This window comes from Berghia stephanieae, chromosome 13 (assembly GCF_034508935.2).
Source record: "Berghia stephanieae isolate SIO BIC M18660-M18661 chromosome 13, UCSD_Bste_1.3, whole genome shotgun sequence".
Lineage (NCBI taxonomy): Eukaryota > Metazoa > Mollusca > Gastropoda > Nudibranchia > Aeolidiidae > Berghia > Berghia stephanieae.
In genome coordinates this window covers 36,834,890-36,855,035 of record NC_088372.1, presented here as the reverse complement: position 1 = coordinate 36,855,035, position 20,146 = coordinate 36,834,890, and the positions used below count along the sequence as shown (strand labels likewise).

Genomic DNA, 20,146 nt, shown 5'->3' with positions numbered 1-20,146 from the left:
ACAAATAAACAAAATTACAAGGAATGTTTCAGACTCAAATCATTATTCAGTCAACAATAACTAAAAAAGAGGTAAAAAAGTGTCACAATTTATGAATTCTGGGAAAAGATGAAAGCAGAGGATCTAAACCTTGTTCAAAAATCATTCTTGCTGTTCTTTCCAGACTTAATATATTATTTGATAAAAATAATGAAGGAAAGATTTTTCTACAAAGAAGACCTACAAAAATACTAATGAAAGATACTAATGGATCCTAATACAAAAATACTAATGATTTTGACCTACAAAATATCTCTGTCGCCTATCTGGAATTTGATAATGTATTTATGTCTTCATTGTTTTTTTTGTTGTTGGCTGAAGAAGGGTTTTGAGCCCGAAACGTTCCGTGTTTTGGTATTTTGTTCTTTTTTTTTTTTGGAAGCTGTTCTATATTCATTTTTGTTTATTACTCTGTATGATAGCTTCTATTGTTTTAGGTGTCTACTGACTTTCATTTATGTTCAACACTATATTGTCTACATCCCGAGGCAGCTTGTTATTTTGCTTTGTCTCATCAACGTTACAGGTAACACAATGCACAGACTGTGATGGAGGCTATTATTGCTCTGTAGACGGGGCCACCAATGCCACAGGTCTGTGTGCTGAAGGCTACTACTGTCAGTCAGGAGTGGACAGACCCAACCCAGACAACGATGCCACCAACAGTAGCTATCCTGCCTCTTGTCCCCTCATTGGAGGACACACAGGTAACTGAAACGATGTGAACTGTGTAATGCCGTTCAGATCTGGTTGGTGTGTGACTATAGATAGTATGCACTTGGCTAAAAAGTTCACAACATTGCCATCTGGAAGTAAAACTGGCCAACACACAAAACTGTGTGTATACTTGAAGGTTTATAGTCTGGTTAATACAGTTTAGTGAGAAGTACTCATAAACACGGATGGCAAAAAACAATAACAAAGACATGAGTGATGTCATCTTCGAACTATCTATAGTATTCTGCTTGTATCAGATGTAAAAATTAAGATAAGATTAGATTAGATGAACTTGATTTATCCACTTTTGGAATTTCACACTGGGTATTGTCATAGATAAAGTCTCTCTCTTAAAATAGAAATTATTTATAAAATTTTATAGGTTTAATTCTAGATTTATGAGATTCGGTTTTTTCCTCCTTGTTTTTGGGAGATAAAGAGCTGAAAAAGTGTGTATGAAAGGAACCAGACAAAGCAAGAAAGAAAAATACCATTAAAAAAACATACCAAAACACCAGTAGAGGTAGACTGATTTTTTGGGATGGTATTGTTCTTGTATTTTTCTTTCTTGCTTTGGTTCCTTTCATACACACTTGTTCAGTTCTTTATCTTTCAACGGTGCCTGCTCCTTAATTTCTTAATTTGATATTTTGGGGAGTTTAACGGTACTCGCCAAGCTTCTTAATCATTTCAGTTGCTTTATTCGAATTTTGCCTTATTGAAATTTGATGGCAAATAATTTTTGTAATATATAGCTAAATGCATGTTGCAATTTACAAAGGTAGACTTTATATTGCAATGATTAATTTAAAGGACTGACTGACACCTAGGGAATAAAAATAATCTCAGATCGTAATAGTTTATATATATATATATATATATATATATATTACTCAACAAGAATCACAAACTTCTGTTCCCTATTCCCTGATGGATAATGCTTAAATCTTGTCTTGACCACAGGTTTTGGCGATGTATGTCCAAGAGGCTACAAATGTCCTGAAGGCAGTGAGCAGCCAATGGGTTGTGATGCTGGATCATATCAGGATGAAGAAGGAAAGGGAACTTGCAAAGATTGTCCTAAAGGTAATCTTTTTTATTGTTTTGATACAGTTACAATGATATTGCTCCTGAGTGGCGTTCCATTCACTAACACATCTGGTATGTAGTTATGTTAGCTGTGCCAGAATACTGGAATACTTTATATGTTTGGTGTCAAGGTTGATGGGGAATGTTGATAAGGAATTATCCATTGGTGACAAATTCCTATTTCTTGTCTCAAATTCCTATTTTCTGCTGATTCCACTTTTGGAATGTGAAAGATTGGCCGATCTGGTTTTGAGCCCAAAACATTCTGAGCTGATATTTTGTTCTTTTTTGAAGCTGTTTTGTTTGTTTGTTTGTTTGTTTTTTTTGTTTTTGTTTTTTGTTTTTTTGTTTTTGTTTTGTTTTGTTTTGTTTGTTTTGTTTTTTTTTTGTTTTTTTTTTCAATGACTACGATGTTGTTAGTGTGCATCTGTGTGAGTGTGTCTATGTCAATATTGTATTGATATAAATGTGTAACCAAATGACAAATTGCCACTTTTTTGAGGACAATAAAGATTTATTATTATTATTATTATGATGATGATGATGATGATGATTATTATATTATTATTATTATTATTATTATTATTATTATTATTATTATTATTATTATTATTATTATTATTATTATATTATTATTATTATTATTATTATTATATTCTGTTTTGTTTAATATTAAAATGACCAAAATTCCAAAATGTCCTTTTTGGATGAATAAAGTATATTATTATTATTCTTTTCTACAGGTTACTACTGCCCATCCAACTCTACTGACTTCTCTGACAAGCCATGCCCATCGGGATACTACTGCCCACTCAGCACCAGGTACAGCACAGAGTACCCGTGTCCTGCAGGCACCTTTAACAACGACACCATCATGACCAATGACACTGCTTGTCTCCCTTGTACTGCTGGATCCTATTGCCAAGGAACTGGATTGTCTGCCCCTACTGGTCTCTGCTCAAGTGGATGGTGAGATTTTGATTGATTTATTTTTTTAATTTGAAAAATTGAGCTTTTGTATAGTGCAATATCCACTAAAACGTGCTCAAAGCGCTTTACAAGGGGTCCCTGGCAATAGTAATAGGTAACATGAAGAACGAGACATGATGCCTCTTAGGCAATATTACATTTTTTTTCTGACAGAATCAACGTTGTTGCGGGTGGTTGGATGGGAGCATCACCCTTGAATCATATGCCTATGATGTTCGCATGGGTGTACGATCCGATAGTGATGTCCTTCTTCTCTTTACTAGCCTATCCTGCTTCTTTGGTTTGTGATTGTATTTTTGACAGGGATATTTTTTTTTCTGTAAATCTTCTGCCTGTTTGTTCTTGGTTATTTGTAATTTAGCTTATGATATTTTTAGGTTATGATTTTGATTTACATTTGTACTATTTTTGTTAGATTGCTTGTTTTTTTGTTTCAGCGGTCTCTCATATAACCTCAATTGTGTTGGAAGAGACCTAAAGCAACAAACAAACAAACGAATCAACGTTGTTAACGGCCATGTACTCATTTTACACCTGAGTAAGTTAGTATTTTACGATCACCGGCTTCAGGCAGCCCTTATCGTTTTCTACTTTTCCAAGGATTCAACTATTCACCAAGCGAGGCTTGAACCCAGGACCTTCCAATCTGAAAGCGAGTGTCATACCACTAGACCACATAGCCGCATTGATTTTTGTTTTCTTCAAAATTTAAATCCATTGTTGTGTTAGAATGGTTTTAAAAATTCTCTTTAATTCTCTCACAAGTCACAATGGGGTCTTAAGTCCCATCCCGATTTTGTAACATTTTGATAAATGTATTCCCACAGGTACTGTGCTCCAGGCTCCATTGAGACCATGCCTATAGACCCCAATATGGGCGGCAGGTGTGTGGTTGGCCAGTACTGTCCTCAAGGCAGCCCCAACTACACTCTGTGTGATGGTGGAAAATATTGTGCATCTGAGGAACTTGCTGCACCATCGGGAAACTGTACACAAGGTAAAAATTAAAAAAAAAATTCTGCCCTTCTGCCACGACATCAGTAGATACTGTTGCCTTGACATTCCATGAAGGGATATAGATAATTCATCAAACAAGAAGTCTGATGTCAACAGGAATCACCCATGTTGTCCAAATAAGTAAATTAGGGGTTAATAATCTTACCCAAGGAAAAAAAATAAAAGTGTCAGAAGCGGGGCTCGAACCCAGGACGTTCTGGGCCACAGTGCAATGCTTTAACCACTCAGTAAAGGGGATGTAAAGTAGCATATGTAATGTTGTAAAAAAAAAAAAGAAAGAAAGAATTGATTGTTTACCTTGTTTTAGAGGAAATGTCTTAAGCTAGACCTGTGATAAAATGTCTTATTGTTAGCCGGGGCATAAATGGGACCCATCACCTCAAAACGGTATTATCTCGGGGTGACTAAGATGATGAAAATTGAATTTATAGCCAGAAATATCAGTCTCTAGTTGATTTTCAATGTTTTATTGAGGAAAATGTATACAGTAATTTAGAACAAAAAAAAAACAAAAGTTCATTTTTTTTTTTTTGGATCAGTTTGGCTTTAATTTGACTTTTTAATATCTGAATCATTCTAACATAATTCCATTTAAGACAAAGACTCAAAAATTGCCTAAACGTGTAGAAAGCCCTTAACACCTAAAAGACGGAACAAATAAATACGAGTTGATTCATTCATTGCAATGTAAAGGAGGCGATAGATACTTGTCCAGTTTCATAGATAATATTATGTGTCTATACACAGAGACATTACACAAGGCTTGTTGGTTCTGAAAAACTTTTATTTTAATTTCCGATATGCATTGGCAATACAGCTTTTACCAGTAGAGCATTGCCGACTTTTCTGTTTTACTTAAAAGGACCTTAATTTTTTTTAACTTTGATTCTTAACTCATTTTTTACTTTTCAAAACTGAGTACATGATCTTTTCTCCCCTTCATGAACTTTACAAAATGTTTGGGGCTCTCAAGTTGCCTATTTTCATTTTTTTCAATAACTTAAACCTCTCTTTGTGCGGCTATGTAGTCTTGTGGTATGACACTCGCTTTTGGATCGGAAGGTCCTGGGTTCGACCCTCACACTCGGCACATAGTTGAGTCCTTGGAAAAGGCTCTTTACTCACATTCTCTCACCGTACTCAGGTGTAAAATGAGTACCTGGTCGTTAACAGCGTTGTCTTTGTCCAAAAAATTGTAATATTGCCTGACAGGCGTCATGTCCCGTCCTAATTGTTAAATGTTGCGGTTGACCAGGGACCCCTTGTAAAGCGCTTTGAGCACATTTAGTGGATATTGCGCTATATAAAGCTCTTTGAGATTGATATTTCTTTAAAAAACTGTTAAAACAGCAACAGTGACTGATTAACCTCCCATAGTGGGCAGGGAGGCTCTTACTGTGTTTTCTATCTCCCTATAGCTGTTTTCCAACATACTTTCTGTCTTTGTCTTGGAATGAGATTTTTTGGTTTTGTCCTGGCCCTGTCCAGATACCCTGGCTGAGAGGGAAACAGTCAAATGTATTGTTAGTTTTGGGAAATGACATTTTTTTTCCTTGTAAATCATCTCTCTGTTATGCACTTTATTATGTTTTGTTTACATATTATTTATGATTAGTAAACATTTGAGTGTATTCCTCTTAGTAAGGACCAGTGCTTGTGTCTGGATGAGACTTTTAGGTGATCTCAAACTAAGTACGTTGATAGTGTTCTCTTGAAATCTACATCTGTTCCCTATTTGAACCAATTCCCCTTTGTCTTACCTTTTCTTGGGTACTTTAATTGTTATTCTAGAACTTTTGACAATCCCATTTTCTTCATTTTTATTGGCGCTGAATATGACCTTAATGTGTTGCAAGCGCCGTAAAACCCTTAAAAACAAAAACAGACAGTGACTGATACAACTTATTCATCTACAGGCTATTACTGCATTCTGGGAGCCATTTTCCCCAATCCACCGAACGATGATACTGGTGGATCATGTCCAAGAGGTCATTACTGTCCAGAGGGAACGGCCAGTGGCATCCCCTGTCCCATTGGATACTACTTGGATACGGAGAGAAACTATGCCCAATCTGCTTGCAAGCAGTGCACACCTGGTAAATATTCTTCTTGATATTCTCATCTTCAGGATTGTGTCCAATTTCATGGGTTTGGAATACTCTTCAACAGTCGTAACGTCACTTTCTTCCTAATGACGCATGGTAACTTAGTAATACTGGCTCTAAACTATCGGAACAATGGCGGATGGCCGTATGAAATATTTCTCCGGCGAGCATAAAGGGTATCCAGAGGAAAAAAACCACATACATTTGATCATGTTTTGATCACAAGACATATGAAAAGTTCTAGCCAGCATGAAAAATAAAAAGTAATGATTTTCTTGTTAGAACCAAGATGGCCGCCGTTGCTGGGCGGCGTGACATCAGACTATTGAATCGTATTAAGGAGACGATCCCAATAGTTCAGTTTGTAAAGCATGCGATCGATCCTGAGTGTAGTCGAGATTTTTTTTTCTGACTCCCTTTGTCCACCCAGCAGTGATTGAGTTGCTGGGTCTGTTAGATCTGGCAGAAAGTACCTTGTGGTAGACTAGTTTCCTATCCAATGGTAGCAAGCAATTTCTATAGTCCGTTTCATGCTAGAGAAACTGGGATAAACTCCGGCCCCGTTGGCCTAATGGCTCTGAAGGACTACTTTATGGAATAAATGATGGATTCGTATTATATAAGGACTTATTTTTCAATTAAAATTTACTGTTTTAATGAAAATTTCATCAGACTATGTTAAACTTTATGTTGACAAAGGCTTTTTGCTTTGTTTGTACAAATCATTAGTTCAAACATTTGATCATGGTTTTCTCAGTTTGTTTATTTTTTGATTTGTCAAATCAACATGACCATAAATCAGTTTCTACCTTTGACAATGTCATCGAATAATGTAAAAAGAATACCCATGATAGTATGTAAATTCATAATATCGCCCAACAGGCTCCATGTTACGTCCTACATGTTAAGTGTTGCTGTTGACCAGGGACCCCTTGTAAAGTGGTTTGAGCGTGTTTAGTGGGCATTGCGCTATATAAAAGCTCAGTTAAAAAATCTCAATTATAAATAGATAAATAAATATATGCTCTTTATATTTGTTCTTTAAAATTAATAGGTAAATACTGTGAGCATGCTGGCCTTGATTTCGTCAGTGGAGATTGTTCTCCTGGCTACTACTGTCCAGCCATGTCCACCTCAGCCACTCCATCCAACCACACCTGCCCTGAGGGATATTTCTGTGTGGGAGCCAAAGAAGCTCCAGAAGCCTGCCCATCAGGACAATATCAGGTAAATCTTTGTTGTCACAGCCCAAATCTTATAATAAAGGGAAAAAGTACTCAAGCTTGTCAGCATTAAGGGCATTTTTTTTCGTCTTGCAAATACAAAGATGTCCTTTTCCCGGCTAAAGCTGGAAGACCAACTTTTAAAAAATCTTCTGGCTGATCTTGGTCAGTATTGGTGAGTTGTTTTTTTGTTTTTTTTAAGATGAAAGTTTTGGTTGTTTAACCCTCTCCTTACCAACCATAGGGAAATTGTCACATTCGTTACCATGAAATCAACCATTTTCTCATTCTAGTTTCTTCTTTATGTCACACAATTTAAAGAAAAGTTTTTGTTATAGCTATAAAAACTTGACCAAGTGTTGTAGAGCTCATTTTGTTGAACAATATTATCTATAGAACGTATGTGTTGCTTTTCTGTTTGAGTAAGAAAAATCTATTTTGTGTTGGGTTGGCCTGATGGTGCAGGGAAAATTCTGGAAATGGCTGGTGGTACAAAGGGAGTTATAGGAACGGTTAAGGGGAAGCTAGGTGGATATGTATCATTTTCTACGATTGAAGGGTTGATACGAAGAGAAAAATAAGGTGAGTAGATGTGACTCATATATCAGGGAACAACACAAAACAAACAACGTTTCGGCCATTGGCCTTCATCAGGAGACAAAAAACACAAGCACAAATTTGTAAATTTACAAAATATCACATTTCGTCAAATGTGGAAACAACGTTAATCTGAGGAAAGGGCGTCGAGTGTGGATGCAAGAAGAGGCTACAGACAACAGGATAAATTCCTTGCTTTTGTTATTTTTTCTTTTCTTATATTTTGACGTCTGAATCATAACCATATCATACCCAACTGAGATAGCAAATTACAAATGTCTAACGCAACTGTCACTCACTCTAATCCATTTCCAGAAAATGCCCGGCCAGTCATCTTGTGACCAATGTCCTGCAGGATACTATTGCAACGCCACCTTTGGCCCCGTGGTAACCTATGACCCCTATGTGTGCCCTGAGGGTTATTATTGTCCTAACGGTACCGAGTATGCAGAGCAACACCCTTGCCCTGTCAACACATTCAACAACAGGACCGGTAAGGGTTGGGTTTTGTTTTTCTTGTTTTGTGTATGCACATGTCTTTTTTTAAAACTTGAGCTTTTATATAGCGCAATATCTACTAAATGCTCAAAGCGCTTTACAAGGGGTCCCTGCCAACAGCAAAACTTAACATGTAGAATGGGACACGATGCCTGTCAGGTGATATTACATTTTTTTTCGGGCAGAGACAACGCTGTTAAGTCAGATACTCATTTTACACCTGAGTATGGTGAGAGAATGTGAGTGAAAAGCCTTTTCCAAGGACTCAACTATGTGCCGAGTGAGGCTCGAAGCCAGGACCTTCGGATCCGAAAGCGAGTGTCTTACCACTGGACCACATAGGTGTTTAAAACAATTTAATTAGTTGATTTTTTATATAACACTCACCAGTCATGTACTCAGTTTTCATCCAAATATGGTTTAGTGTGCGGCTAAGTGACCTATGGATTGGAAGGTCCAGGGTTTGAGTCCTGCTCAGAGCATTTCATAGCTGAGTCCTTGGCAAAGGCTCTTGACTCACATTCTCTGTCTGTACTCTCAGGTGTAAAATGAGTACCTGGTCGTTAACAGCATTGTCTCTGTTGGAAAAAAATTGTTATATTACCTAACAGGCGTCATGTCTCATCCTACATTTCGCTGTTGACAGCAGCTTCTAATGGTGCTCACACTACTATGTTATGACGATCTATCCAGGATGCAAACTCATTACCACTTCATCACAACGCACCGTTCAACTAGATGCTCTGCGGTTTCGGGCTCTTGACCACAACGGGTTCATGTTGGACAGGTGGCAAGTCCCCACTGATGTAATGTGCCGTTGACTGGGCACCCTTTGTAAAGCTCTTTTGAGCATGTTTAGCAATTATTGTGCTATATAAAAGGTCAAGTTTGTGGGGGGGGGGGTTAGTGAGAAAATGATAGCCTCAAAGTACAGGTTTACAAGCTGCTATATCACAGTTATCACCATCCGCCTATTTCTTTTTATTTATTTCCCAACATTGGGGGTCCCGATAGCTTAGTTGATAGAGCACTCGGTTCACAAGCAAAGGGACCGAGATCGATCATGGGTGCAGTCGAGATCTTTTTTTCTGACCTCCCCTGTCCACCCAACAGTGATTGGGGTTGCTGGGTCTGTTAGATCTGGCAGAGTACGTTTCGATAGACTAGTGTCCTATCCAAAGGGTAGCAAGCAATTACTATTGGATAAACCCCGGCTCCATGGGCCTATGGCTCAGCATGACTTTTTTTTTTTGTTTATTTCCCAACATTGCTCAGCAAGTCACGAAGGAAGGATTCAAGGGGAGAAGATTTGCCTGTCATTTTATTCTTAACACAGTTGTGAAACCATTAATGGCTGTTCCTGGTTTATTGTATTTAAATGTATATTACGATACAGAATTATCCGATTATAATGATGTAAATGTTGCTGCTCGAAGCTCGAAGAAATAAATAATAATATGAAGTTGAATGTAAGCTTCAATTTAATTACAAAAACAGATCAAATGGACGTTTCAGGTTTCCCCTTTATCAACAAAACAGGATGAATGAAACACCACAGATGAATGAGACGATGTGATAGTGGCGTAGTTTGATTATAATGAAGACGTTGAGGGGGAAAAAAATGTCAAAATTTCAATTGAAGTATGAGATACCAGACTGAGCCTTCAGAGCCATTAGGCCCATGGAGCCAGAGTTTTTCCCAGTTTCTATAGCTGAAGCAGACAATAGCAATTGCTTGCTATGCTTTGGATAGGATGCTAGTCTATCGCAAAGTACTTTCCACTAGATATAAGAGGCCCATCAACCAAATCACTGCTGGGTGGATGTGGGATCAGAAAAACAGCTTGACTGTTCCTGGAATTGATCTAGGTTCCCTTTGCTTGTGAAGCGAATGCTCTACCAACTGAATTATAGAGAGACCCCCACCAGACAGAGGCAGCAATGGTCACAAAGGAAGGCACATCATTAATTAATTGTTTATTAATTGTTTATTGGCCAATAATGTTATTTCCCTATTCCAGCTGGTGGGGTTCCTGACCTCCCATAGTGGGCAGGGAGGTACATATTGTGTCTTCTATCCCCTTATATCTGTTTTCCAACATGCTTTCTGTCTTTGTCTTGGAACGAGATTACTTGGTTTTGTCCTGGTCCGGGCCAGATGCCCTGGCTGAGGGGGAAACAGTCAAATGTATAGTTGGTTTTGGGAGATTATATTTTTTCACATTGTAAATCATCTCTCTGTTATGCACTGTATTATGCTTTCTTGATATTATATATGATTTGTAAAACATTTGAGTGTGTTCCTCTTAGCGGGGACCTGTACTTGTGTCTGGATGAGACTTTTAGTGATCTCAAACTGTGTACTTTGATGGAGTGCTTTTGGAAACTACACCTGTTTCTTATTTGAACCAATTCCCCTTTGTCTTCCCTTTTCTTGGATGCTTTATTGTAATTCTAGAACTTTTTACTATCCCACTTTCTTCCTTTTTAGTGACTTAAATGTGTTGCAAGCGCGTAAAACCCTTAAAAACATTTTTTTAAAAATATTACCTATTCCAGGGTTGACATCTGTGTTGGAGTGTACTAATTGTGTAGGAGGTATGGCATGTGATGTAGAGGGTTTGACCTATCCCATCAGGCCCTGTGCCCCTGGTTACTTCTGTAGGAATTCTGCTGGCTCTACAACACCAAATCAAGGTAAAGCTCTTATACGGTTTTTGTTTTTTTTCGTTTTTTTTTTTTGGAGGGGGGGGGGGGGGTGGGTTTTGTATTATTATGTGTCATCATTTTTTTTTAAAAGATATGTTTGTTTTAGATTTAGTTCTAAATCAGTTTCTGATGCTCAGAAAAACGCTAGGGTTATGATTGATTCTGGGGTCCTAGTTGCCTGATATAACACTTAATTCAGACAGGAAGGGTTCTAGTTTGAATGCACAGAGATTTTTAGGGTGGGGAGGGTTTTATTTATTATTATTATTATTATTATTATTATTATTATTATTATTATTATTATTATTATTATTATTATTTTTATTTATTTATTTTTATTATTATTTATTATTATTATTATTATTATTATTATTATTATTATTATTATTATTATTATTATTATTATATTATTATTATTTTTATTATTATTGTTATTGTTATTATCCTGGCATGTAATGAGTTAATTCTGACTCATGGGCCTTTGGTTCTAATAGAATACATTGAACAGTTTTTGCTGAAAAAAAGGGAATATTTTAATATATGTCAAGTCATGTTCTTTATTCCCCCCCCCCCCCCTGTAGATTATTTAGAAACGTTTTATTTTTCCCCCCAGCTCCAAATGCTGACGACTGCCCTGCTGGTTCCTACTGCCCTGAGCAGACATCTGAACCAACCCCATGTCCCCATGGAACCTACAGTCCTGCTACACGTCTCACGCAGGTCTCTGAATGTCTCAACTGTACAAATGGCTTCCACTGTAATGAAACAGGTAAGACGGTTTAAGAAAATATTTTTTTTAAATGAGTAAGTTTATTATTTAATCTCTTTATGCTTTAGGTTTGTGAGCTGATGCCAACATTGTTTTACATCAAATAAATCTTCAAGCCTTTACAAAGTGTTAACTAAGCATAATTTTATCTTCCTTTTCTAATTGAAATCTGTGGTGGGTTTTGGGCAACAATATTCGGTAGTTGAGAAATTGCTTGGGAGAACAACTCTTGCAACTCTTATTATTTTTAAAACCCTTGAAGTTTCTAGGCAATGATCTATAAAGTCTTATTATAGATTCTTTCAAATATGCTAAAATATTGGAAAAGCTATTGATAAATTAAATAAGTTAAAGTTTATGTATAAAATTATTTGTGCATTTCGTAATGTGTATTAATCTACACTTTTCATTCTCTTTTTTTAAAGGCCTGACTTCACCAAAAGGACCATGTGATGAAAGATTCTATTGTCCAGAGGGTTCCGCCCAGCCAACTGAAGTGGTCTGCCCAGCAGGTTCCTACTGTCCTGTCCAATCAGCCACCCCTACAGGATGTCCCAATGGAACGTATTCCAACCAGACTGGCCTGGCTGATCCAGGGGAGTGTACTCAATGTATGCCTGGATTCTACTGTAATGGTCTGGGACTCACAGAACTCAGTGGACCTTGTAAAGAAGGTGAGAGTTCTCTCTCTTGGAATCTACTTCTGTTGGCTGTTTTGAAGTGAATGAAATGAAGCTATGCAGGCTCTGGGTTCTTGTTGTAAATTGTGATCCACTGTCTCGAAATGGTATTATGTCGGGATGAAAAATTGAATTTACAGACACAAATATAAAACTCTGGGTTATTTTGTGTACATTATGTTGGAGAATAAATAAAATTTCTTGTAGCGTGGCTCAGTGGTACAGTCTTTGCTTTGTATCCAAAAGGTACCGAGTTCGACTACCTGCCTCGCTGTGGATATATTTATATATATAAATATTTCTCACATTCTTTTACCGGTGTAAAATGAGTACCTGGCCATTAAAAGCGTTGTCCCTGTCGGAAAAAAAATTGGAATATTACCTAACAGGCGTCATGTCTCGTTCTACATGTTATGTGTTGATGTTGGTCAGGGACCCTTTGTAAAGCACTTTGAGCACATTTAGTGGATATTGCTCTATATAAAAGCTCAAGTTTTGTTTGGGTTTTTTTTAAATATATCTTCTGACAGACTTAATTAAAGAAGGCGCAAGTGAAAAAAAAACTTTTTATAAAAAAGAGGGTTGGAGTTAGATTATTTTTAATGAACTATTTAATTCATTGATTTTTATTTTTTAATTTGTTACATATATTTGCCTATGGAAATTGTAGATATTATTGATAAACTACTCATTGTAACTTGAATTGCTGGGTGGGGTTCCTGACCTCCCATAGTGGGCAGGGAGGTACTTACTGTCTTCTATTCCCCTAAACCTGTTTTCTAAGTACATTGGTGGTATGCTCTTGGAATCTACATCTTATCCCTATTTATTCCCAGTTCCCCTATGTCTTACTTTTTCTTGGGTGCTTTAATTGTAATTCTAGAACTTTTTTTCTTCCTTTTTACTGGCGCTGATATAACCTAAAAATGTTGCAAGCGCCGTAAAACCCTTAAAAACAAAACAAACAAACCAACTTGAATTGCTTGCTGTCTGGTTGTAGGTTACTACTGTCCAAGTGGTTCCAGTATAGACACCCAAGTCATATGTCCATCAGCCAAACACTGTCCTACAGGAAGTGCCAGCCCTAAAGATTGTTCTGCTGGATACTACGTCGACTTTGACGGTGCCGAATCCTGCAATGTGTGTCCTGAAGGTGGGAATACTTTAAAACTTTGTCATTGTTACTATCAGTTAAAATTATATGCTGTCACATAATAGTAATAAAAACACCGTTCATTATTAGTGGAACTGATATCCATACATTGTATTATAAGGCTCATTGATAAAGTCATTCAGGTTTCTCTCACTCCTTTTAGCATTATCAGGAACCTTTTAAAATATATTCAACATCAAATTGTCATTTCTAACACGGGTGTCATCATCAATATCGTCCTTACCATCATCATCATCATCAACACTAATCATCATCACTACCTCCATCATCATCATCATCATCATCGTCATCATCACCACTACCACCACCACCACCATCATCATCATCGTCATCTTCATCATCATTACCATCATCATTATCATCATCATCATCATCGCCATCATCCCCACAACCACCATCATCATCATCATTATCATCATCACCACAACCATCATCATCATCATCATTGTCATCATCATCATCGCCATCATCACCACAACCATCATCATCATCATCATTCTCATCATCATCATCATCATCATCGCCATCATCACCACAACCATCATCATCATCATCATCATCATCATCATCATCATCATCACCATCATCGCCACCATCACCATCACCATCCCCATCCCCAGGTTACTACTGCATCCCAAGCCTGACCGTGGCAGGAGACCCATCATCGTCCAAACACCCGTGTCCAGAAGGCTATTTCTGCCCTAACGGCACAGGTCACGACTGGCAAGCCTGTCCTGCTGGAACATTCGGCAACATCACAGGCCTATCATCAGCTGATGAATGTACTCCTTGTCTTGCTGGAGAGTATTGTCAAGGTTGGTGCCTTCGTTATTTTTGGTATCACACAAACCTGCCACAGACTAGGATTTTATCTAAATCATATCAATGGCCGTTGATCAAACCTCTGAAGTAGCCTCTTTGCGATACTATACTTCAGAGGTTTGATCAACGGGCCATTGATATGCAATCAATTGTCATGTCAAGTCCTCTCATCTATTTTCATACCTGCTTTCTTTTATGTATGGTCCGTAATTGTTATGGAATTATAGTGAATTTACAAACTTATGGAAATGGAAGAAATATTATATATTTTGATTTCACAGCCATTTGGTTGCATTGTTAGACAAAAATAATCTTTTCTTTTTTTAGTTACTGAAGACTTAAGTGAAAATAAAAATCTCCTCGTAGGACACTTTCATAAGCCAATGCATTCCCAAGAAAAAGAACAGATCACTCTGAAAAGTTCCAAATATTAAACTCTAAGCTTAGGAAGCCACTAAAAATCCTTTCTAACCCTATTTGACTGTGGAATAAAGTTCCAACAAAAGCTTTTGAAACTGCAAATTTAGTAAAACTCAATAGTATTTTTTTTTCCGTATGAATTGTGTTCATAGGCTAGGAGGGATGAAAATAACATATGTTATATTCTCATTATTTTGAATTCTGAGACATTTAATGATTGAAAAATAACATTTGATCTGCTTCCCCAGGAGTCAACTTGACATCACCTACTGGTCCATGCGCCCCGGGCTACTACTGTGTGTCAGGAGTGGACAAGGCCAACCCCTTGTATCTCAATGACAGCCAGTGTCCTAATGACACTGTCCATCCCATTATTGGACACATCTGTCCCGCTGGTCACTACTGTCCTGGAGGTAAGAAACTCTCACATCCATATCTACTTCTTTTAGTGATGGTTGTTTTCATTTTCATCTTATCACCATGATTGAATAAAGATAATTGTGTGATCTGTTGTTCAATTTGGTATCATATCAGGAGGATTTATACTACTACAATTAAGTTTAAATCCACGTAATAGTTGTGAAATTTAAAGTTATTTTGTGATTTAAGAAACTGTGGTCATGGAATGATGATGATAATAATAAATTATATTTGTATAGCATCTTACCCTGATTTCAACAGGCTCTAGGCGCTTTACATTTCTTAAAATAAATAAAGATATACAACAAAAAATATATTTTTATTAAACCATTGCAGTATCTGATTCAATGGAATTCAAGAAAATAATTTTTAGCCCTCTTGTCGTAAAATAATTTTTAGCCCTCTTGTCATAAAATAATTTTTAGCCCTCTTGTCATAAATCATTTTAGCCCTCTTGTCATAAAATCATTTTTAGCCCTCTTGTCATAAAATAATTTTTAGCCCTCTTGTCATCAAATAATTTTTAGCCCTCTTGTCATCAAATAATTTTTAGCCCTCTTGTCATAAAATAATTTTTAGCCCTCTTGTCATAAAATCATTTTTAGCCGTCTTGTCATAAACTAATTTTTAGCCGTCTTGTCATAAACTAATTTTTAGCCCTCATTTACAGTGTTTTGTCAGAAGTAGAGAATTGTTGTAATGTTGTTTTCACAATTTTAACCATCCTTTTTTTTTTAATTTGTTATTCCATTCAGGCACAGACTACCCAATTGCATGTCCAGCTGGCTCCTACCAAGATCTGACCAACCAGGCTGGATGCAAAGATTGTCCTGCAGGTTACTTCTGCCCATCCAACACGTCTGACTACACACCCAATATCTGTCCTCAGGGATACTATTGTCATGTAAGTTTGCGCAGTCAATGAAAACGGTGTCAGTTATTATCAAAAGAACAGAGCAGTCCTTTGAGGTCAAATTTCCACGTAGCTAGAGTGTATGGAAAAATGCCAGTCTGAAATCAGATTCCAGTTTCATATGCCAGGGATTCTTGCCATTACGAAGCCAAAAGTTCAATGAATATTTTATCAAATGAGTATATGCGGTATATAAAAGCTTATCTTATTATTATTAGAGTATAATTTTAATATGTTATATGCTAGGGATTCTTGCCATTACAACACCAAAAGCCTAATTGATATTTTATCAAAGGGTAATGATACTAAATTTATATAATTTATTATATTATATTATATTATATTATTATATATATTATTATTATTATTTATAATATATAGAAGATCTGCAACAACAAAAAGCTAATGATATTTATCAAGATATATATATACATAATGTATATATTATTATTATTATTATATTATTATTATTATTATTATTATTATTATTATTATTATTATTATTATTATTATTATTATTATTATATATATATATAATATATATATATATATATATATATGATAGGGATTCTTGCTATAACAACAACAAAAGCCCAAATAATTAAGAGAATGGTTTGTGATGTATAAATGCCTATGTTATTATTATTATATCTTTTTTATAATTCAAATTCTTCCCTTATTTCCACACAGACGAACACGACCGACCAACACGACTACCCTTGCCCTGCTGGTACCTTCAACCCATTGACTCAGGGTGTCAGCATTGATGACTGTTTGCCCTGTACACAAGGCATGTACTGTCTGGGTACTGGTAACTCTCAACCCACAGGCAACTGTTCTGCTGGATGGTACTGCACAAATGGATCCTCTCTTGCACAGGTATGGAATATTTTATTTTAAAAGACCAACTGCCTGGGGGGTCCAAATAGCTCAGTTGGTAGAGCACTCACTTCACACACAAAGGAACCAAGATCGATCCGGGGTGCAGTCGAGATTTTTTCTGACCGACCTGTTCACCCAGCAGTGATTGGGTAGCTGAGTCTTATATATTTGGTGGAAAGTACTTTGCGATAGACTAGCATCCTCTCCAAAGGATGGCAAGCAATTGCTAATGTCTGTTTCACGCTATAGAAACCGGGATAAACTCCGTCTCCATGGGCACAATGGCTCTGAAGGACTACTACTACTACTACTACTACAACCGCCTGGATGGTTAGCAGATTTTTATGTCAAATACTTGTATACTGATCTTGATATCAAGTGCTGGGTGGGGTTCCTGACCTCCCATACAGACAGTGTCTTCTATCCCCTTATATCTGTTTTCCAACTTGCATTCTGTCTTTGTCATGGAATGAAATTACTTGGTTTTGTCCTGGTCCTGGCTTGGAGGGAAACAGTCAAATGCATAATTATTGTTTTGGGAGATGATATTTTTTTCCCTGTAAATCATCTCTCTGTTATGTATTATTATATTTGTTATTTTGAATTTATAATGCAAGTATTTGAGTGTATTCCTCTTTGTTGGATTTTGTGCTTGTGTCCGGATGAGACTTGTAGGTGATCTCAATCTAAGTACATTGGTGGTATGCTCTTGGTATCTACATCTGATCCCTATGTGTTCCCAGTTTCCCTTTGTCTTACTTTTTCTTGGGTGCTTTAATTGTAATTCTAGAACTTTTTACTATCCCATTTTCCTCCTTTTTACTGGCGCTGATATAAACTAAATGTGTTGCAAGCGCCGTATAACCCTTAAAAACAAAACAAAAACATTGATATCAAGGGGATATGTGATGATTATTTCCTTACTGGAATATCGGATAAGTACATACACACGTCATTGATTGTACTGAAAGGAGGAGAGGAATGGAAGTGGTACACGAGGAATTGGAGAGTGATGAGTTGAGAAATAAAGCAAGAAACAAGAAACGTTGAATTTGGAAATTCGTGTTGTTGTTGTTGTTGTTGTTTTAAACTGTAATTTCCTTTAAGTTTGTATAATTAGACAAGACATGAACACACCAGGAGATAAGGCTATCATAACATTGATTTTAAATAGAAGGGGTATATCCAGTGATAGCTGACTTAATTTTGAAAAGTGTATGCACTGTATGTTGATTGAAGAACTGAAGGCTCATACTATAAGATAATAGTTTAAAAAGGCATCCATGTCAATAGCTTGACATCAAGAGGTTACAGAGGAACCATCAATTGTCGTTAATGTTTCATTCATCTGATTTTGTTGATATAGGGGAAACCTGAAACGTCCACATTACCTCGTCTTGGATTAAATTCAAACTTCTGGGCTTCAGGGGGAGGGGGGGGGGGTCAGAAAAAATAACTTGACTGCTCCCAGGATTGATCTCAGTCCCTTTGCGTGTGAATGATATAAGGGCTTGTTTACTTTGTCTTCCCCTTTCATTATTAACAAATGCTTTTCTTTTCTGTCTTTCAATAGCCAAGCACAACAGGTGGACAATGTCAGCCAGGCTATTTCTGTCCAGAAGGTTCCTATGAGATGCAGCAATGTACTCCAGGCAGTTACTGTCAGACATCAGGTCTAGAGGAACCCACAGATCTCTGTAATGCCGGTTACTACTGTCCACTTGGCTCCTCTTCTCCAACTCAGGTAGGTGGGAATAGATATATAACCCATCTCCTCATACTAGTATTAAGTCAGAGGGGGGTGGTGGTGGGGGGGATATAAACTCCCCCACCCCCGCCACAATTTTATCTTTAGTTGAGCATTTGTATAGTACAATATCCACTAAACAGTACTAAAGGGCTTTACAAGGGGTCCCCAGCCAACAGCTTACTTACTTATCCGGACCAGCGACCACCTGAGCTCTAGCCCTTCGGTCTTGTGCCATGACGTAGAAGTTAGACGTCTTTTGTAGTTGTTCCAGGTGACTATAAAGTGTGTTATTGATGCTTGGATTTGGTGGGAGGAATGTGCATGTCAGGTCTTCAAGAGGTTGACATTCAAGCAAGTGGTGTGTTACTGTTTCATTGAAGCCAGCAACAACACTTAACATGGACGAAACATGGTGCCTCTTAGGCCAATACGTATTACATGGTGGATTTGTCATGATGATCTATTCTATCAAGTGCATTGTTAGTTTTGGGAAAAGTAGATAGCAGTGCTACTTATTATTTTTAACAGATATTGTTCTGTAATTTTAATTGCCAGATTCAATTATAAAAACCTGGCATATTAAACAGGTATTGTGATTCCCAACTTCTGCATCTCTTTGAAAGCAATCAACGCTGTCAAACTGTTGTTTATCTTGCATGATTCGTTCCAGATGGTGTGTCCAGTTGGTCATTTCTGTGTTAAAGGCAGTGACGTGCCAAAACAGACATCTTTAGTAAACATTATTGTGCTATTTTAATTGCAACAATCAATGATAAAAACCTGGCCTATTAAACTGGTGTTCTTTTAACTTACATACTCATTCCAGGTGGTGTGTCCAGTTGGCCATTTCTGTGTCAAAGGCAGTGACGTGCCAGAACCCTGTCGCAATGGAACATATGCCCCGACAACCAATCTGCTGTCCTCATCAGAATGCACCCCTTGTGATGGTGGATACTACTGTAATGGTACAGGCCTCAGTGCTGTCAGTGGCGAATGTGATAGAGGTGAGTTGAACAGGACGGTGTACGGGTTTGGTTATTTAGCATATTTACTGATATTTATAATATAGAGATAGAATAGCTCGTTCCTATCTTTCTTTTCTTTCTTTTATATATATATATATATATCTATTTTTATTTTTTAATAAATATTAATTTTTTAATTTTATTTTTAGATTCATTAATTCAGCATTTTTGACTTTAATCAATCAGACTATTTAGTTTATCTTAAAATGTTTCTATTCAATTCCATAATGAGATGAAATAATGATCAAGACACAGAGCTCTTACTTCATCATACGTCCAGCCTGCTATGAATGGATAGCTGAGTCTG

The 20,146-nt window shown here is 36.9% G+C and overlaps 1 protein-coding gene across 1 annotated transcript in view; it reads left to right on the top strand.

The window, feature by feature from the left end:
• LOC144959016 (uncharacterized) overlaps nucleotides 1-20,146 on the top strand; it is a 212,342-nt gene that overhangs the window by 119,124 nt on the left and 73,072 nt on the right. The window contains exons 38-54 of the mRNA XM_078891350.1: nucleotides 566-746; nucleotides 1,720-1,842; nucleotides 2,589-2,814; nucleotides 3,663-3,832; nucleotides 5,769-5,948; nucleotides 7,012-7,184; nucleotides 8,093-8,270; nucleotides 10,835-10,972; nucleotides 11,598-11,753; nucleotides 12,179-12,427; nucleotides 13,434-13,586; nucleotides 14,228-14,422; nucleotides 15,098-15,262; nucleotides 16,025-16,173; nucleotides 16,873-17,061; nucleotides 18,638-18,808; nucleotides 19,641-19,818. Coding sequence (XP_078747476.1) covers nucleotides 566-746; nucleotides 1,720-1,842; nucleotides 2,589-2,814; nucleotides 3,663-3,832; nucleotides 5,769-5,948; nucleotides 7,012-7,184; nucleotides 8,093-8,270; nucleotides 10,835-10,972; nucleotides 11,598-11,753; nucleotides 12,179-12,427; nucleotides 13,434-13,586; nucleotides 14,228-14,422; nucleotides 15,098-15,262; nucleotides 16,025-16,173; nucleotides 16,873-17,061; nucleotides 18,638-18,808; nucleotides 19,641-19,818 — 2,974 coding nt within the window. The remainder of the gene's footprint in view (nucleotides 1-565; nucleotides 747-1,719; nucleotides 1,843-2,588; nucleotides 2,815-3,662; nucleotides 3,833-5,768; nucleotides 5,949-7,011; nucleotides 7,185-8,092; nucleotides 8,271-10,834; nucleotides 10,973-11,597; nucleotides 11,754-12,178; nucleotides 12,428-13,433; nucleotides 13,587-14,227; nucleotides 14,423-15,097; nucleotides 15,263-16,024; nucleotides 16,174-16,872; nucleotides 17,062-18,637; nucleotides 18,809-19,640; nucleotides 19,819-20,146) is intronic.